General features: G+C 47.7%; 2 protein-coding genes across 2 annotated transcripts; one reads left to right on the forward strand and one right to left on the reverse strand.

Annotated features, from left to right (window-relative positions):
- Positions 1-5,024: 5,024 nt before the first annotated feature.
- fam240a (family with sequence similarity 240 member A) lies at positions 5,025-13,596 on the forward strand. The gene is made up of 4 exons (XM_019254261.2): positions 5,025-5,056; positions 6,153-6,294; positions 7,016-7,137; positions 12,812-13,596. Exons 3-4 carry the CDS (start codon positions 7,016-7,018, stop codon positions 12,921-12,923), a joined length of 234 nt encoding a protein of 77 aa, XP_019109806.1. The 5' UTR covers positions 5,025-5,056; positions 6,153-6,294; the 3' UTR covers positions 12,924-13,596.
- A 282-nt stretch (positions 13,597-13,878) lies between these two features.
- nudt18 (nudix (nucleoside diphosphate linked moiety X)-type motif 18) lies at positions 13,879-15,867 on the reverse strand. Its single transcript, XM_027279967.1, has 6 exons — positions 15,640-15,867; positions 15,427-15,537; positions 15,241-15,343; positions 14,723-14,846; positions 14,509-14,633; positions 13,879-14,424 (listed from the first exon to the last, which is right to left on the reverse strand). Exons 1-6 carry the CDS (start codon positions 15,811-15,813, stop codon positions 14,042-14,044), a joined length of 1,020 nt encoding a protein of 339 aa, XP_027135768.1. The 5' UTR covers positions 15,814-15,867; the 3' UTR covers positions 13,879-14,041.
- Positions 15,868-18,284: the final 2,417 nt, after the last annotated feature.

An 18,284-nucleotide genomic window follows, 5' to 3' on the forward strand; every position in this document is an offset into this window, starting at 1 on the left:
GGTCAGCTTCTGTTCCACATTCTTCTGTTTAGCCTGACTCGGTCTTTCTGTCCTGCCTCGTCTCGTTGACAGATGAATTCGGGCACACCTGTCACGTTTACCGTGTACACTCTACAAAGTCACCGCTTTACCCGTTTTACACTGTCTACAAGTTCACGTTTACCTGCGTACACCTGTCTTCTACACGTTCACTTTTTACCTGTTTAACACCTGTCCACAAGTTCACGTTTTCCCTGTGTACACCTTCTACAAGTCATTCGTTTTACCTGTGTACACCTGTCCACAAGTTTTTCACGTACCTGTGTAACCTGTCTCATGCAATGTCAAGTTTTAACTGCTGTAACCTGTCTTATCAGTCAAGTTTACCTTGCGTTACATCCTGGTCCACAAGTCACGTTTACCTGCGTTACACTGTCAGCAAGTCACTTTACCTGCGTTATTACACCTGTCCGCAAGTCACGTTTTTACCTGCGTACCCGGTATCTTAAGTTACACTATTTTACCTGTGAACACCTGTATCAAGTCACCGTTTACCTGCAGATCTACCTTACTATAAGTCCACGATTTACCTGTGCCACACCGGTCTTACCAAGTCATGTTCTACCTGGTGATCACCCTGTCTACAAGTCATGTTACCTGCATATACCTGTATATAAGTCCGTTTACACGTTGTCTGTACACATTATTTGATTGGTCTAAGTTTAGCGTTTATCCTTTGGCATAAACCTCTAATAGGTGCACAGGTTTACCTGCATATACCTGTTACATAAGTCCCCGTTTACCATATATTCATGGATAAATAGAGTCATTATGTTTAACCTGCATTGCAACCTTGTATATTGGTCACATTTTACCTGTGTGCACCTGTATTTTGGTCACTCCATTTTCACTGTGTGCACCTGTTATATTGGTCATGTTACCTACGTGGAACCCACCTGTATATTGGTTCTTGTTTACCTGTATATCGGCTGTATGTGTATAGGATCAAGGTTTTAATAGTTCTCTCCCAGGTTAAATGGTGCCGCAGGTTCCGTTCGATCGCTATTTTCAGTGTCTTTTACAGTTTTATGATCCATTAAGATAACTGACCACTCCAACGATCGATCCTTTAACACACCACACCACACACATGAAGTTCGGATGAAGGCATGTATCTAGGCCTCACGACAGACTCCGTGTTCTTACTTCGTGCACCCTTTCTTGCTCTGTGGGACGCTCACCTGTCGTCACCGTCGTACCCCGGACGCTGATGTCGGGAAAGTGTCGGTGTTATAAATAGCCGTTCTGTGTTCATCTTACACAACAGCCCTGACGCAACCAGTTCAGCTGGGTATGTGTGTGTGTGTGGTGTGTGTGTGTGTGCTGTGTGTGATGAGAGTGAGGAACAATTTCACATGTCAGTTGGAACGAAAAGCACGTTTTGTTGTTCAAATATAATGTACTTAGTTACTAAATTATACTTAGTTACATTGAATGAGTGACTGCGTCTCACCTGGCGAGCGCGCTCTTCTCGACCCTCTCCGTGCTCCTTCTTCGGTTTTCTGTGGTTGTTTCTTCACTCGGACCCCTCCCACCACCTCCTTCAGATCCCTCGCTCAGGGAACCGGTCGTAGACCGGGACATCCACCTTCCTCGACAACCCCATATCTGCTCTGCAGGGAGGCGGAGGAGGAGAAGAGGAGGAGGCGGAGGAGGAGGAGGAAAGAGGAGAGGTGGAGGCGGAGGAGGAGGAAGGAAGAGGATGGACAGAGGGAGGCGTTGGGAGGCTGAAGGAGTGATAGATGTGAGTGAGGTATGTGGGGTAGTGAGATATGTAGGTATGGAGGAGGAGGAAGGATGGCGGATGGTATGTGTTGTTAGGATGGATGAGGAGATGCGGAGGAGGATGGGTTGTCGGCTGAGTTATACTCCTCATAGATTAAGATCCAATCTTTAAATTCCTTATTTTTTGAGATCTTTCTATTTGTAACTAAGTTATTTTCACTCAAAGGTTTGATTTGGTACTGACGCATTTCATGACATGTTTTTGTATTCTTCACATTTCATCTACTCCCACTCTTTCATACATATGTTCTGGACCAGGCTCTGGTTGTGGGATCCAGGATCTGGTTCTGGGACTGGCGTTGACTCTGTCAAAACCAAAAATAACTTCACCGGGACTTTCATTACTGGTCCTGTCTTAAAGCTAAAATGATACCCCTCGTAACTTGGAACATCGTTTTGATCAAACTGCGGGCTTGCAGGAGCTTTGCAGACCGGATCCTCCAAAATGTTTCATGTGACATGGTATCCTGTGATTTCCTGTTCGCCAGAGTGCGGTTGGTTTGCTGGGCGTTTAAAACTAAAGCGACTTTGAGCAACTTTGGAACTTTGAAGTTTGTATCTTCCATCCATCTGATTTTCTTTCGGCCTAATTTTCTTCTTAATATGTTCCAATAGCCTGCTTTTAGATCGCTTTGGGCCCGCGCTCACCCAGCTCCTGTTCTGGCACAACACTGGCTCCGCTCCCGGTTAAAATTCACAGAGGATTTGAGGCGAACGGAGCAGCTGGAGGACATCAGAGGGTAAAACCAGGAAATGAAATTTAGACTAGAGGTTGTGTTGGCGACATCCCTTAAAAATATTGATCCCAGTTTCACCCGACTCCTGTGATGATATTGTTGTTGTCGTTTGTTGTTTTACTGAGGCCTGTTATACATAGCGGTTATGGTACTTGATCATCTCCGATGTACGAGGGGAGCTCCATCCTTCTTTCTTACACATTTTTTGCGCCCCGCCTTCCCCGACGCCAGACAGAGCGACACCGTCTCCCCTGATCACAGTCGTCAGGTGGATACAACCTGATCACAGGTTCAGTGTGGGTCACCTGATCACTCATGGTCAGTGTGGATCAATCAGGAGGTCACAGACGGTTAGATTAACGTTAGTTTACGTGACAGTCTGTTATTCTTACCCTGGAGTCCTCGTTAGCTCCTTGCTCACGTTCACCAGCTTGTTTTACTGAAATCTACTGTGTGTGGACAGCAGCTGCTAGTTTTTACCAGCTGAGATGTGACCCCCCGTGGGCGCTGAGTCACATGACGCCCCCCGTCCCTTGCATTGGTACGACCCAGGAAGCAACAATGAAACCAGATTTACTCTGTGAAATCAAGTCATCCACGTTGTTAGACATCTGTGATAGTCACGGAGACACGGTCCAGGTTTTAGACAGGTCTGGGATAGTCACGGGGGGGGACTACGTCCAGGTTTTAGACAGTCTGTGGGGACGTCACAGAAGCCTTCCGTTCGATGCCAGGTTTTAGACAGTCTGCGGGAGTCACGGAGACTACGTCCAGGTTTTAGACAGTCTGCGGGGACGTCACGAGGACTACGTCCAGGTTTTAGACAGTCTGCGGGGACGTCACGGAGACTACGTCCAGGTTTAAGACAGTCTGTGGGGATGTCACAGAGACGATGTCCAGGTTTTAGACAGTCTGCGGGGACGTCACGGAGACTACGTCAGGTTTTAGACGTCTGCGGGGAGTCACGAGAGACTACGTCCAGGTTTTAGACAGTCTGGGGGACGTCACGGAGACTCGTCCAGGTTTTAGACAGTCTGGGGGACGTCACGGGACTATGTCCAGTTTTAGACAGTCTGTGGGGAGTCACGAGAACTATCCAGGTTTTAGACAGTCTGCGGGGACGTCACGGAGACTACGGTCCAGTTTTAGACAGTCTGCGGGGACGTCAGGAGACTAGTCCAGGTTTTAGACAGTCTGGGGGACGTCACGAGACTAGTCCGGTTTAGACAGTCTGTGGGGACGTCACGGAGACTATGTCCAGGTTTTAGACAGTCTGCGGGGACGTCACGGAGACTACGTCCAGGTTTTAGACAGTCTGCGGGGACGTCACGGAGACTACGTCCAGGTTTTAGACAGTCTGCGGGGACGTCACAGAGACTACGTCCAGGTTTAGACAGTCTGTGGGGATGTCATGTCCATTGGACCTTTAATTGGGTTTCACTGATCATCTATCAGGTACATTTAAATAAGCTCGACATTTATTCTGAAAAACTCAGACACAGGAACAAAACAGTTGACAAGGTGACAAATATTCCACGTGTGAAATATCAGTTGTGACAGCTGGCAGTGATCCTGTGTATAAATATCCATCAGTGTGACACAATGTACACAGTGCTCACCTCCTTTAAATACATGCACACGCTGTGATGGAGGTTAACACGGCAAACAGGAGCTGCTTCTGTTTCATGTCACATGAAAACAGTTTGTCCACATTCAGACAGACATCAACGAATACACAGAGAACCCGTCTGCTGCTACAGAACCGGGCTCAGATTATAACCTTTATTTAACCAGATAAAAACCCATTGAGATCAGAGGTTCTGCTGCTGTGTTCACTGTTAGACTGGACTCTGCTGGTTCAGAGGTTCTGTTCGGTCCGGCTGATCTCTCCTTCCTGTTTGATGTAATTAGTCCTGTGACATCATTGTTGTTGTTCATCAGTGGCTGCAGACGCCTGTGAGCTCTCAGTTTACAGGTCAAAGGTCAGCAGCAGCCTGCTGCAGTCCTGCTGCTCGTCCACATGAGAGCGCAGCTGACCACAATGAAACAGAGGAAGAGTGGTCTACGTCCAGGTTTAGACAGTCTGCGGGGACGTCACAGAGACTACGTCCAGGTTTTAGACAGTCTGCGGGCTAACAGAGCTAGGCTAGCTGTTTCCCCTTGTTTCCAATCTTTATGCTAAGCTAACCGTAGCATCAGTGTGGCGTCAGCAACAAGACACTTCCTGTTGTTCAGTCAGCAGCCGTGTGTGTGTGTGTGTGAGTGTGTGTGTGTGTGCGTGTGTTTAACACCTCAGATGGCATCATATCACCTCTAGAGGGTTGAAATGTCAGACATGTGTTATCACCCGACACACACACACACACACACACTCATAAAATGTGTTCTAAAGTTCATGACATCATTGTTGAAGCACTTTCTGTTTCTACACACACACACACACACACACACACACACACACACACATTTATCTTTAATGACTCAGGATGTGACAGGTGTGTGTGTGTGTGTGCATTCCAGAGCTTTCTTCCTATCACATGATCTTCATCAGCAACAATTTCTTGCTGCCAACTATAGCCGCTGTTAGCTATTGTTAGCTCAGGTTGTTAGCCGCTGTTAGCTATTGTTAGCTCAGGTTGTTAGCCGCTGTTAGCTGCTGTTAGCTCAGTTTGTTAGCTGTTGTTAGCTCAGTCTGTTAGCTCAGTTTGTTAGCTGCTGTTAGCTGCTGTTAGCTCAGGTTGTACCAGTGTTTGCACCACAGGTGTTTTGGACCTCCGGGAAAAAGAAGAGGAGGTTTACAGGCCTGGGGGAATTCTGAGCGCAGTGGTAATGTAAACTGTAGCTGCTGTTAGCTTACATTACTTAGCTCAGTTAGCCGTAATGTTATTCAGAGCACCGGGTGGAGTGTTGGTGTTTTCACTGCACCAGTGTCGTGCCAGAACTGGAGCTGGGCGAAGCATAAGTCAGCATCATAGCTCAGATCACGTTAGCTGTTGTACTCATTTGGAATTAACATCTTCACGCTCGCCATCGATAAAGATCCAAAAGTTTCGTTCTGAGGTGACAAAAACAGAAAAAAACAGTTACTCCATAAATCTGACACACTGGACCTTTAAATGCAGCTGATGGCCTCAAACAGGCTTTGTGACCATGTAGCCAACGTTAGCCTCATGCAATCTGTTATCTTACAACGCTGTAGTTCGCTAACGTTAGCCGCTTATAGTGTGTTCTTTCAGAACTCCAAAGCAAGCTAATGTTAGCACGATATCGACTGATAAAAAAGTGACTTTAGCTAACAGCAGCTATCAAACTGAGCTAACAGCAGCTACCAAACTGCAGCTAACAAACTGAGCTAACAGCAGCTAACAAACTGAGCTAACAGACTGAGCTAACAGACTGAGCTAACAGCAGCTACAGTTGACTCTTCATTAGGTAGCTGAGCGATACTCAGGATAATGTACGAGTGTGATGCAGCCTTTTCTATTTAAAGTATATTTAGTACTTTTGTATTTCTGAGTACATGTACTACAGTAATCTGAGTACATGTACTACAGTAATCTGAGTACATCTGTAATCCTCTCTCCATCACAGTTTACTGGGTGGAGAGAGAGAGCAGCAGGCAGAGCACAGAGAGAGAGAGAGACTGATTTACAGGCTGTTTGACTGACTGCACTTCATCACACTCATCCACCCTGTGACGCTGACGGAGGCTCAGCTGACGCTCTGAACAAAGGTTGGTGTTTATTCTTTCTTTATGTTAAAAATGAACAAATATTTCACCTGTTTATCTTCAGATCGTCCAATCAGAGAGCTTTACTCAGCTCCATAATTCAGTTCAGTGTTCTCTAAAAGTTGATCATAATGTTGTACTGAGTCCAGTGTCACAAACAGCAGCTGTGTGGACTCAATATGGTGTGATGGATTTAACGGGACATCAGTGAGCAGACCTCTCTGAATCCAGTTTGAGTTTTTAAAGAAAAACAAGTAACAGCAGCAGTCAGCCCAGAACCAGAACCAGAACCAGCAGCAGCTGATATCACTGACTAGTCCAGCAGCAGTCAGCCCAGCTCGGCATCTGTCTTTCAGCCTTTTATTTCACCAAGCTCTCACCAACCAGAAAACATTTCCTCCATAAAATATGATCCAGTTTCACCAGAATCAGTGAAATAGTTGCTGCTGTGTGACTTAGTGCCGTAAAGCGTTACGTACTTCTCCCGACCCGGAGCCCAAAGTTACATAGTGTGAGAACAGACGTACGAATGACAGAGACACCGTTCAGCTGATCACAGGTCAGTGTGGGTCACCTGATCACAGGTCAGTGTGGATCACCTGATCACAGGTCAGTGTGGGTCACCTGATCACAGGTCAGAGTGGGTCACCTGATCACAGGTCCGTGTGGGTCACCTGATCACAGGTCAGTGTGGGTCAACAGGAGGTCATGTCTGTCGTTGCAGATGAACCTGGCTCTGATCCATGACAGACTGCACATTAAGACGTTCTGGGAGAAGAGGATTGACAGTCAGTGTCAGCATGCTGAGAGCGAGGAGCAGAGGATGGAGAGGAGTGCACTCAACAAGTAAGAACACTCAGTACACAGCAGCAAGCCAACCTCCAGTCTCCATCAGTCCCCATGTCCAAATGTCCAACTTCACAGCAGAAATAAACATGTTTACAGCCTGGGACAAAAAACAGTTTTGGTCTCTGTAGCTAATTTATATGGAACTATGCCGAGACGTCTTTGTCGACCTTTAGATTAGACAGGAGGACTGCCAACATGTCGGTGACCACACTGAGCTTCACGCCAGCTCTTCAGAAATATGTGGTGGTCACCATGCATGCATGGGCAACCATCATACTGCAGCAGAGTACCATGAGCTCAGATATGGAAGTACTGACTCTCATCTAGACAAACTGCCTCGATCGATGTGATGAGGGACAAAGCCAACAGAACTACATCATCTGCAAAGAAGCACAGATGATCTTAAGGTCGCCACTTCTGCAATAGTTGCATTGAAAGAGGACACGACTCAGCATTTTTTAGTAGGAAAACCGTAGAATTACGAAAACAGGAATGTGTACCTGCATGTATTTAGTAGATGCACCCCTGCTGCATCTCATGAGAGGTCCCATTCAAACGATTGCCAGAGGTCTGATGCTTCTTCAGAGTCCTGCAACTTTGTTACCTCCACAGAGATGTGACTTCCTCCCAGCACTGTGGTAGAAACTTTTGTTTTACACCAAAGCGAGCGGAACTACATCATCTGCAAAGAAACAGAGATGCTTCTTCATACGCTCTCCTCTCCTGTTGTACCTTCTTGTTACACCTTGACAATCAGAGTGTCCTTTCCAGTAGCCTGGAATAATGGTGACTAATAACAACTCAAACAAGAAAATCCCCCAACCTCCATGAGACACTGAAGAGGTGTGTCAACCAAAACAGCCCAGTAGAAACCAAAGCCTTCAGCATCTCAGGGCAAAACCAGTTCTCTACCACTTCTACAGAGGACATGGAGACCTTCAGCTCTAATGTCCTCCAACTCTTCTACCTCCACAGGAGTGGGGTGTAGGTGAGTTCCTCCCTCCATTGTGGTAGAAACACTTATTTTACGTTAAAATACGTTGAGGGAAACAAAACTACATCGTCTGCAAAGAAGCGGAGTCTTGAGGTCACCACTCGTTCATACGCTCATACGATTTAAGAAAGACTTCTTGACAAGCTCGATGGAGATTCGATGACTCAGAGGAGTGCCTTGTTTTCTTTGCTATAACCAGACTGTTGGAAGGATCTACCTACTGAGTCCTGGTCCTGCCCTACAAGTACATCAACCACTCAACAGTATTCCCAATCAACAGTTGTGTTTGCTGAGTGCAGCCGTGTACATCATTATCCCGTTTGTACATCGCTGCCTTCGACTGTGCCCAAAACAGCTTCATCACGTTTGCTTTCCGACGTGTTTTGGACAGCACAGTGTATGAACTTTGTTTGGAACGCACACCTGAACGCTCACGTGTTTCCTGAAGACAGAAATCTATCAGGACATTTGAATGTGTTTTCTGTGACCAAACTTGGAGTGAATGTGGTTTCAGTCGAGGTAGACATGTGACCATCTGGCAGATATACACATCTAAAAACAGATTCTCTCATTACAAACCCTCATCTCTCAGCGAAGCAGAGGACATACCAGGACGAACACAAACACTCGACCCTCGCGGACAGTCTGCTCGTTAAAGGTCTCAGTAATGATGATCACTAACAAGCAGAATCATCAGCCAGACTGTAACCTGAACTCACCTCGGCCTGTAAACACAAAATAAATCCTTCAATAGTCCAGAGTTTTATTATTACACATACTCCTGTCACACAGAACATGATGGAGGAACATGGTGGTGCAGCTAAATTAGTCTTTTAATCAGCCCGTTCATCAAACAAACATCTCAGCCTGTCAGACTTTATTAGTCTGATCGTTTTAGACTTCCTTCACCTTCACCATGAAAATATAAAGTGCAGTGAAGCAGCGTGACAAGCTTCACTGGCATCCATCCATCAGTCTGTCTGACTGAAATATCTCAGCAACTGTTGGATGTATTGCCATGAACTGACATTCATGGTCCCCAGAGGATCATCAACAATTTTCAAGTTTAACGTGTTCAATACTTTGTCTGATGTTTTCTGACCAAATATCTGTGAAACTCCGACGTTCCCACAGCAGGAAACATTAGCCTGTTAGCTCTGTCATTCTGAGCCGATGAGCCCGTGGTGACGTCACCTGCAGGTTTCTGAAGCTCAGATGATGAGTTCTGCAGAACTTCTGCTGTGAAGTTGGACATCAATAACACGGGGACCTCTTTATCACATTTTAGTTTAAATGTTACAACCCAGAAACATCGGATGAGCGAAGCGACTTCATGCCAGCGTTTTCTTTGGAAAAGAGTGAACGTGTGTCCTCAGCCGGCCTCTCCCCTGCTCATTACATTATAACGGGATGTTCAGGCGTATGTTTTACATCCTCCTATTAAACCTTCACCTCTGAGCGTTACACCAGCTATTAGCCCGATCCCTCCTAACTCCAGTCTTCTGGTCTTCTGTCATCCCCCTTAACCTCACAGCACCTCTTCAGCCCATCACACCTAATCCCCCTGCTATCCATTACCCTGTACCCCTAATCCATCTCCTATCAATACCATGTATCTCCTAATCCTCCAGCTATCTATTACCATGCACGCCCCAACTCCACAACTATCCGCCCCCGCCCGTCGCCTCTAGTTCCCGCTAATTGTGTACGTTATGTGCGACCCGGCCACAGGCTGGAAAAACGTGTTGCAGAGAGTGGAGGTGATAATGACAGACTGATGAGTGATGGAGGCAGACAGACAGTCAGACAGACAGTCAGACAGACAGTCAGACAGACAGAGGCTGAAATTAGAAGATATTCTGTTCTAAATAATAACATCATGTGTGATGAAGTTAAACTGAATTCTTAACGTGTCGATGCAAAGTTTCCACTTTACTCTCCAGCCGGGACTAAAAATACATTCAGAGTGTGATCCGCAGCAGCGACTGCGTTCATTGATTAGTCCATCAACACCACCTGCCGAGACGAAAACTAAAGTCCTGTTCAGTTACTGTTCAAACTGTTCTGGTTCCGCCTCGAGCGGTCGGACTTTCTTTGTACTAAAGTGAATATTTTTGGACTGTGAAAAAAAGCCATGTGAACACATGATCAGCATCAACGTGCTGATGAAGAAATAATCGTCTAGTGGGACATCAGTCTGATGAACAACTGTCAGCTGTGGCTGCCAGAATTTCACCGTAATAGATACAGTAGAACTTTTACCGATATTACGGTAAAAGGACATTAGTACTGTTGACTTCATGTTTAAAGTTGGTGTTTTATTCTATATTTGAAAATGTCTGTATTCTGATTTTACAGTGAAAAACTGCCAAATCATAAAAAATATGCAAATAACGATGACAGTGTTTTACTGTAAAATGAACAGTCTCTAATATAAAAATAAACTTTATTCTGATTAAATTCCCTTAAAGTGACGCATGAACAAAACTGTTGTTTTTACAGTAAAATACTGTCAGCTGTGGTTAACAGAGTTTTACCGTAATAAATACAGTAGAACTTATTCGAATAGTTAGTACTGTTGATATAAAGTTGGCGTTTTGTTCCATATTTGAAAATGTCTGAAACTGCCAAACTGTGACAGTAAAGACAGTAAAATTACCGTACAACGAAGTCATTAATATAAAAACACTTTATTTTCTATAAATGTCCTTAAAATGGCGTTTAAATAAAGGTTACGGTTTAAAAAAGTCTGATTTTATTGCATATTTCACTGTTACAGTTACAGACGTTTTTACAACGTGTTCATTTAAACAGCGTGTTCAGTAAAACATGCTTTGCAGGCAGGTGGAAGTTCTGAAATGGTTCAGAGACAAAAACAACCTTTGTGTGGATGCATATTAAAATGAATACCATGAACTCAGGAGCTTTTATAGATCTGTCTGTCTGCTTCTGTTGAGGTCAGGAGGATTATCAGCAGCTGAGAGAACAAATGGAATAATCCAGAAGAGTCGACAGGAAGCTGGTGTAGAGACAGTGAGACCAGCTGACAGTGAGGGTTAGGTTACACACACACCCCATCAAAACTAAATACCTAAACCCGAGACTAATCTAACCTTTAAACCAAGTCTGAACCCTTAGACAGCCAAGATGTCCTCACTTTCCAAATATGTCCTCACTTCTATGGTCTAAAACTCACACACACACACACACACACACCCACACACACACACACTGATGTTGGTGTGATTTTGATTGATAGTGAAATAAAGAAGTGAAGTGTAATCCTGAGGTGACAGTGATTACACCCAGCTGTCACCAAGATACCAGATCCTGAAGTCAGCAGCACATTAAACACAGTGTGACCTCACTGCTTCAACACACACACACACACACACACTGACACACACCGACACACACACAGACACACACCGACACACACACAGACACACACTGACTAAACACTGACACACACACAGACACACACACCGACACACGCACAGACACACACCGACACACACACAGACACACACACCGACACACGCACAGACACACACCGACACACGCACAGACACACACTGACACACACCGACACACACTGACACACACACAGACACACACCGACACACACACCGACACACGCACAGACACACACCGACACACACTGACTAAACACTGACACACACAGACACACACCGACACACACTGACTAAACACTGACACACACTGACACACACAGACACACACTGACTAAACACTGACACACACTGACACACACTGACTAAACACTGATTAAACACTGATGCACACAGACACACACTGACACACACTGACACACACTGACGAAACACTGACTAAACACCAACACACACTGACACACACTGGCACACACCGACACACACTGACTAAACACTGAGGACTAAACACTGTGAGGACTAAACACTGAGGACTAAACACTGTGAGGACTAAACACTGTGAGGACTAAACACTGAGGACTAAACACTGTGAGGACTAAACACTGTGAGGACTAAACACTGAGGACTAAACACTGTGAGGACTAAACACTGAGGACTAAACACTGTGAGGACTAAACACTGAGGACTAAACACTGTGAGGACTAAACACTGAGGACTAAACACTGTGAGGACTAAACACTGAGGACTAAACACTGTGAGGACTAAACACTGAGGACTAAACACTGTGAGGACTAAACACTGAGGACTAAACACTGTGAGGACTAAACACTGAGGACTAAACACTGTGAGGACTAAACACTGAGGACTAAACACTGTGAGGACTAAACACTGAGGATAAAACACTGTGAGGACTAAACACTGAGGACTAAACACTGAGGACTAAAACACTGTGAGGACTAAAACACTGTGAGGACTAAAACACTGTGAGGACTAAACACTGAGGACTAAACACTGTGAGGACTAAACACTGTGAGGACTAAAACACTGTGAGGACTAAAACACTGTGAGGACTAAACACTGTGAGGACTAAACACTGAGGACTAAAACACTGTGAGGACTAAACACTGAGGACTAAAACACTGTGAGGACTAAACACTGAGGACTAAACACCGTGAGGACTAAACACTGAGGACTAAACACCGTGAGGACTAAACACTGAGGGCTAAACACTGAGGACTAAAACATCTTTCTTGTGTGTTTTCAGGCTGAGGGAGGAATGGCTGGTCCGTCTGGAGAACCGAACCAAACACCTGAAGAGCCTGAATGACAACTACACCAGGAAGATGAAGATGGAGAGGTCAGCTAACCAAACATGAGTTCCAACAAGCAGGGATGAAGATGCAGCATGTCATCCTCATGTGGATGACAGTAAAGACACTTTGACAAATAAATGCTTCGATCTGACAAACACTTGAGATCTGATCTGAGACTCACTGTGTTTTATTTCATTCTGTCGACTGAACGTGATGTGAGGTCATTTGTGTCAGAAAATAATGAAACTCGGTGTAAATAAAGTTTCTTATCTGTGCAGGCCACAGAAAGATACAACATGTTAATCAATGAGCTAAGCTAATCGACCACTGGTCTCATGTAATGTTTCAAACCAGAAGCTGCTGGATAATGGCGGATTATCCCCTCTGGGCTGGGAGCGAGTTGCTGCCCCAGGTGAAGTAGTTCAAGTATCTTGGGGTGCAGGTGCGACATCTGCAGTACTGTGGACGTTGAACTGGACCAATGTGGTTCCATTTTCCAGTCCATCTACGTTCCAACCCTCACCTATGGTCATGAGCTTTGGAAAGTGACCTAAAGAAGAAAAAGTGGGTTTCCTCCACCGGGTGGAAACCAGACTTTGAGATAGGGTGAGGAGCTTGGAGTCGACCTGAAAGGAGCCATCTGAGGTGGTTCAACGTCTGATTCAGGCGCCTTCCTTTGGAGCTGTTCCAGGCCCGTCCAACTGGAAGGAGACCCAGAAGACGTTGGAGGGACTACATCGCCCATCGAGCCTGGAGGGCTCCAGGAGGAGCTGGAACGACCCCGGATGGATGGATGGATGGATGGATGGATGGATGGACGCCACCAGAAGCGTCCCACAAGTCGGTCTCTGCACGGCCCCGCCACGAATATGTAAAACAATTTAACTACGTAGCATATTTACATATCTAGAAGCACATAAACCAGAAAAATGACCAAATCTGAGCAAGTTAAAGTCTGGAGGTTCGCGTGGAGGACGGACTAGAACTGTGATAAGAAGAAAGAAAGAGAAGAAACAGATTTGAGTGTTGAAGGATTCTTTTAAATCAGAATATTTCTTATAAAATCATAAACGTTATTATTTTATTGCTCCGTTCACATTTGATCCTACACATAAATAACATTTCTTCTAGAATAAGAGCTCCTGTCTTGTTGGATCACAGGTGATCAGTGATATGTTTGGTCAGTACAGGCTGTGGATCGGTAAGATCGACATGTTCTTGGTCTTTTCCAGCAGTTTCTCTCTCAGAGTTTGTTTCTGGACTTCGTGCCACACGTATCGTGGGTTTTCTACGGGTGGAGGCCGTCCCGTCCCGGCCACCTCCACCTTCTCGCCATCCTCGTTGCGTTGGACGTGGTCTGGCACCAGCGCCACCAGCGTGTTGAAGCACACGCCGTCCGTCTTGCCGTGTTGTCGGCCGTTGTGCTGCAGGCTGAAGACCCCCACCGTGTTGACGTCGTGGTCGTAGTACGTTGACGGCATGGCTTCCTGCACCACCATGTTGGCCGCCCACGTCACCGCGTGGGTTTTCACCGCCGCCGCTGTGGGCAGGTGGAGCACTGGAGCTGCAGGACAGAGAGGAACACAACGGAGCTTGAAGTCTTCTCCAAAGCAATGAGCGCTGATTTTAAGTGGTGAGCCGTCGCTACCTTTGATGAGCAGGACCCAGACCTGCTGCTCAGCGCCGGTGAAGACCAGGACGAGTCTCTGCACCACGTGACGGCAGCTCAGGTCTAACGGTAACGTAACGGGGTGCCAGGGATCCTGACGGTACCTGGAAGCAGCACAGAGCACATTCATGTGGATGTGTTTAACCGAGCTTAGCACAAAGACCGGCAGCTGAGAGAGAGCTCGACGTCGTACTTGAGGCCGCAGTCGATGAGACGGAGGATGTCTCGTCCTCTCAGGGGGAGGACGGACTGTCTGTCCCACCAGGAGGCCTGAAGAGACTCCTGATCCGCTGCTGACAGAGTTTTTAAACTGCCACCTGAGAGACAGACAGAGAGAGGGACAGACAGAGAGAGGACAAGAACGTCCTTCTGAAGTCAGGACGAAGCTGAACTCTGCAGAGAACTTCACGGAGACCAACGAGACGAGATCATGACATGACGGCAGTGAATGATCGCCAACAGACAGCAGTGTCAGAGAGTCGACCCGGGTTCTGGTCCGATCTGGAGACGTTCACCAGCTCTGGTCCTGGCGGTTGGAGCTCGTCACCGTGGAGAAGACGGCGGTGATGTCGCTTCTCATCGTGACGGAGGCAGAGTTGGCGTGAGTGGCGAGGAAATTCATCGAGTCCTTTGAAGAAACGTGTGTCTATGTGACCTCTGACCTCTCACCTGTGACCTCTGACCTCTCACCTGTGACCTCTGACCTCTCACCTGTGACTCTGGCCAAGAAGATAAAGCGGATCCACTGTGGTCCCTGTTCCTGGATCAGCAGCAAGGTGATTGGCTCACAGTCAAACCCCGCCTCCTCCTTCACCTGCAGACAGACAGAGCTGTAACCTAGGTAACCAGGACAGGTGTGTGTGTGTGTGTGTGTGTGTGTGTGTGTGTGTGTCTCACCTCTCTCCTCAGCGCCTCCTCCAGGCTCTCCCCGACCTCCACCCTCCCTGCAGGCAGGTACCACTGCTTATAACAGTCCTGCTTCGCCTCCTGCACCATCAGCACCTCCTCCTGATGGAGCACACACACACACACACACACACACACACACACTGCTCGTTAAGTTGCTGACATCACTCTTGTGACATCACAAACAGGAAGCTGTCAGGTGACCTTCTCGTTGAAGATCACGCCGCAGACGATGTAGGTGACGGTCTTCCTCAGAGCTGCTGGTTTGCTCTGCTCCAGGCCCAGGTCACACCCGCTGACCTCCGACCCCTGACCGTTCAGCAGCCGCTCCACCTGCTCCTCCACCTGCCGCCACTGCTGCTCCTCCGTCACCTCCATGTCTGCACAGACAGACACAGACAAGACAATTCAGGCCGTGACGTCCCCACAGACTGTCTAAAACCTGGACGTAGTCTCCGTGACGTCCCCGCAGACAGTCTAAAACCTGGACGTAGTCTCCGTGACGTCCCCGCAGACTGTCTAAAACCTGGACGTAGTCTCCGTGACGTCCCCGCAGACTGTCTAAAACCTGGACGTAGTCTCCGTGACGTCCCCGCAGACTGTCTAAAACCTGGACGTAGTCTCCGTGACGTCCCCGCAGACTGTCTAAAACCTGGACGTAGTCTCCGTGACGTCCCCGCAGACTGTCTAAAACCTGGACGTAGTCTCCGTGACGTCCCCGCAGACTGTCTAAAACCTGGACGTAGTCTCCGTGACGTCCCCGCAGACTGTCTAAAACCTGGACGTAGTCTCCGTGACGTCCCCGCAGACTGTCTAAAACCTGGACGTAGTCTCCGTGACGTCCCCGCAGACTGTCTAAAACCTGGACGTAGTCTCCGTGACGTCCCCGCAGACTGTCTAAAACCTGGACGTAGTCTCCGTGACGTCCCCGCAGACTGTCTAAAACCTGGACGTAGTCTCCGTGACGTCCCCGCAGACTGTCTAAAACCTGGACGTAGTCTCCGTGACGTCCCCGCAGACTGTCTAAAACCTGGACGTAGTCTCCGTGACGTCCCCGCAGACTGTCTAAAACCTGGACGTAGTCTCCGTGACGTCCCCGCAGACTGTCTAAAACCTGGACGTAGTCTCCGTGACGTCCCCGCAGACTGTCTAAAACCTGGACGTAGTCTCCGTGACGTCCCCGCAGACTGTCTAAAACCTGGACGTAGTCTCCGTGACGTCCCCGCAGACTGTCTAAAACCTGGACGTAGTCTCCGTGACGTCCCCGCAGACTGTCTAAAACCTGGACGTAGTCTCCGTGACGTCCCCGCAGACTGTCTAAAACCTGGACGTAGTCTCCGTGACGTCCCCGCAGACTGTCTAAAACCTGGACGTAGTCTCCGTGACGTCCCCGCAGACTGTCTAAAACCTGGACGTAGTCTCCGTGACGTCCCCGCAGACTGTCTAAAACCTGGACGTAGTCTCCGTGACGTCCCCGCAGACTGTCTAAAACCTGGACGTAGTCTCCGTGACGTCCCCGCAGACTGTCTAAAACCTGGACGTAGTCTCCGTGACGTCCCCGCAGACTGTCTAAAACCTGGACGTAGTCTCCGTGACGTCCCCGCAGACTGTCTAAAACCTGGACGTAGTCTCCGTGACGTCCCCGCAGACTGTCTAAAACCTGGACGTAGTCTCCGTGACGTCCCCGCAGACTGTCTAAAACCTGGACGTAGTCTCCGTGACGTCCCCGCAGACTGTCTAAAACCTGGACGTAGTCTCCGTGACGTCCCCGCAGACTGTCTAAAACCTGGACGTAGTCTCCGTGACGTCCCCGCAGACTGTCTAAAACCTGGACGTAGTCTCCGTGACGTCCCCGCAGACTGTCTAAAACCTGGACGTAGTCTCCGTGACGTCCCCGCAGACTGTCTAAAACCTGGACGTAGTCTCCGTGACGTCCCCGCAGACTGTCTAAAACCTGGACGTAGTCTCTGTGACGTCCCCGCAGACTGTCTAAAACCTGGACGTAGTCTCTGAGACGTCCCCGCAGACTGTCTGAAACTGGACGTAGTCTCTGAGACTGTCACAGACTGTCTAAAACCTGGACGTAGTCTCTGAGACTGTCACAGACGGTCTAAAACCTGGATGTAGTCTCTGAGACTGTCACAGACTGTCTAAAACCTGGACGTAGTCTCTGAGACTGTCACAGACTGTCTAAAACCTGGATGTAGCCTCTGAGACTGTCTTCGTGTCTCTATTCTGCGGCGTAAATTGCGAGTCAGACTCAGATTTACAAGCTGGTTCATGAAATAAACAAAGTGAGACACATACAGGTAGATGATCAGAGTTTAGTCCATGAATCCACCTGGACAGTCTCTGCTTCAGAGACATTTCAGGCCTGTGGAGGTTTGACCGGTCTGAGTGTATGATTGGCGGCCGAGCGTGAGGAAAGAGCTCCTCGTCGTGAGGAAAGAGCTCCTCGTCGTGAGGAAAGAGTTCATCGTCGTAAGGAAAGAGCTCCTCGCTGTAAAGAAAGAGCTCCTCGTCGTGAGGAAAGAGCTCCTCGCCGTAAGGAAAGAGCTCCTCGCCGTAAAGAAAGAGCTCCTCGCCGTGAGGAAAGAGCTCCTCGCTCCCGAGCGTATCTTCTCCGGCCTTCTGCCATATATATCTGCATATACATACGTCATCAATGGGAATTGATTGTTTTTATCGTGGGATGACATATTCTTACCCTGGGGAATGTTTTTGACGATATATCGTAAACTACAATTTATCGCACATCCCTAGTGTCCAGGGTCACAGAGACCTGTTGCTGCCTTCATAGACATAATAGATAGCTTGTTGTTGACGGTCCAATCTGCGTAAACAGACAT

The sequence above is a fragment of the Larimichthys crocea genome, chromosome VII (assembly GCF_000972845.2).
Source record: "Larimichthys crocea isolate SSNF chromosome VII, L_crocea_2.0, whole genome shotgun sequence".
NCBI classification, from domain to species: domain Eukaryota; kingdom Metazoa; phylum Chordata; class Actinopteri; family Sciaenidae; genus Larimichthys; species Larimichthys crocea.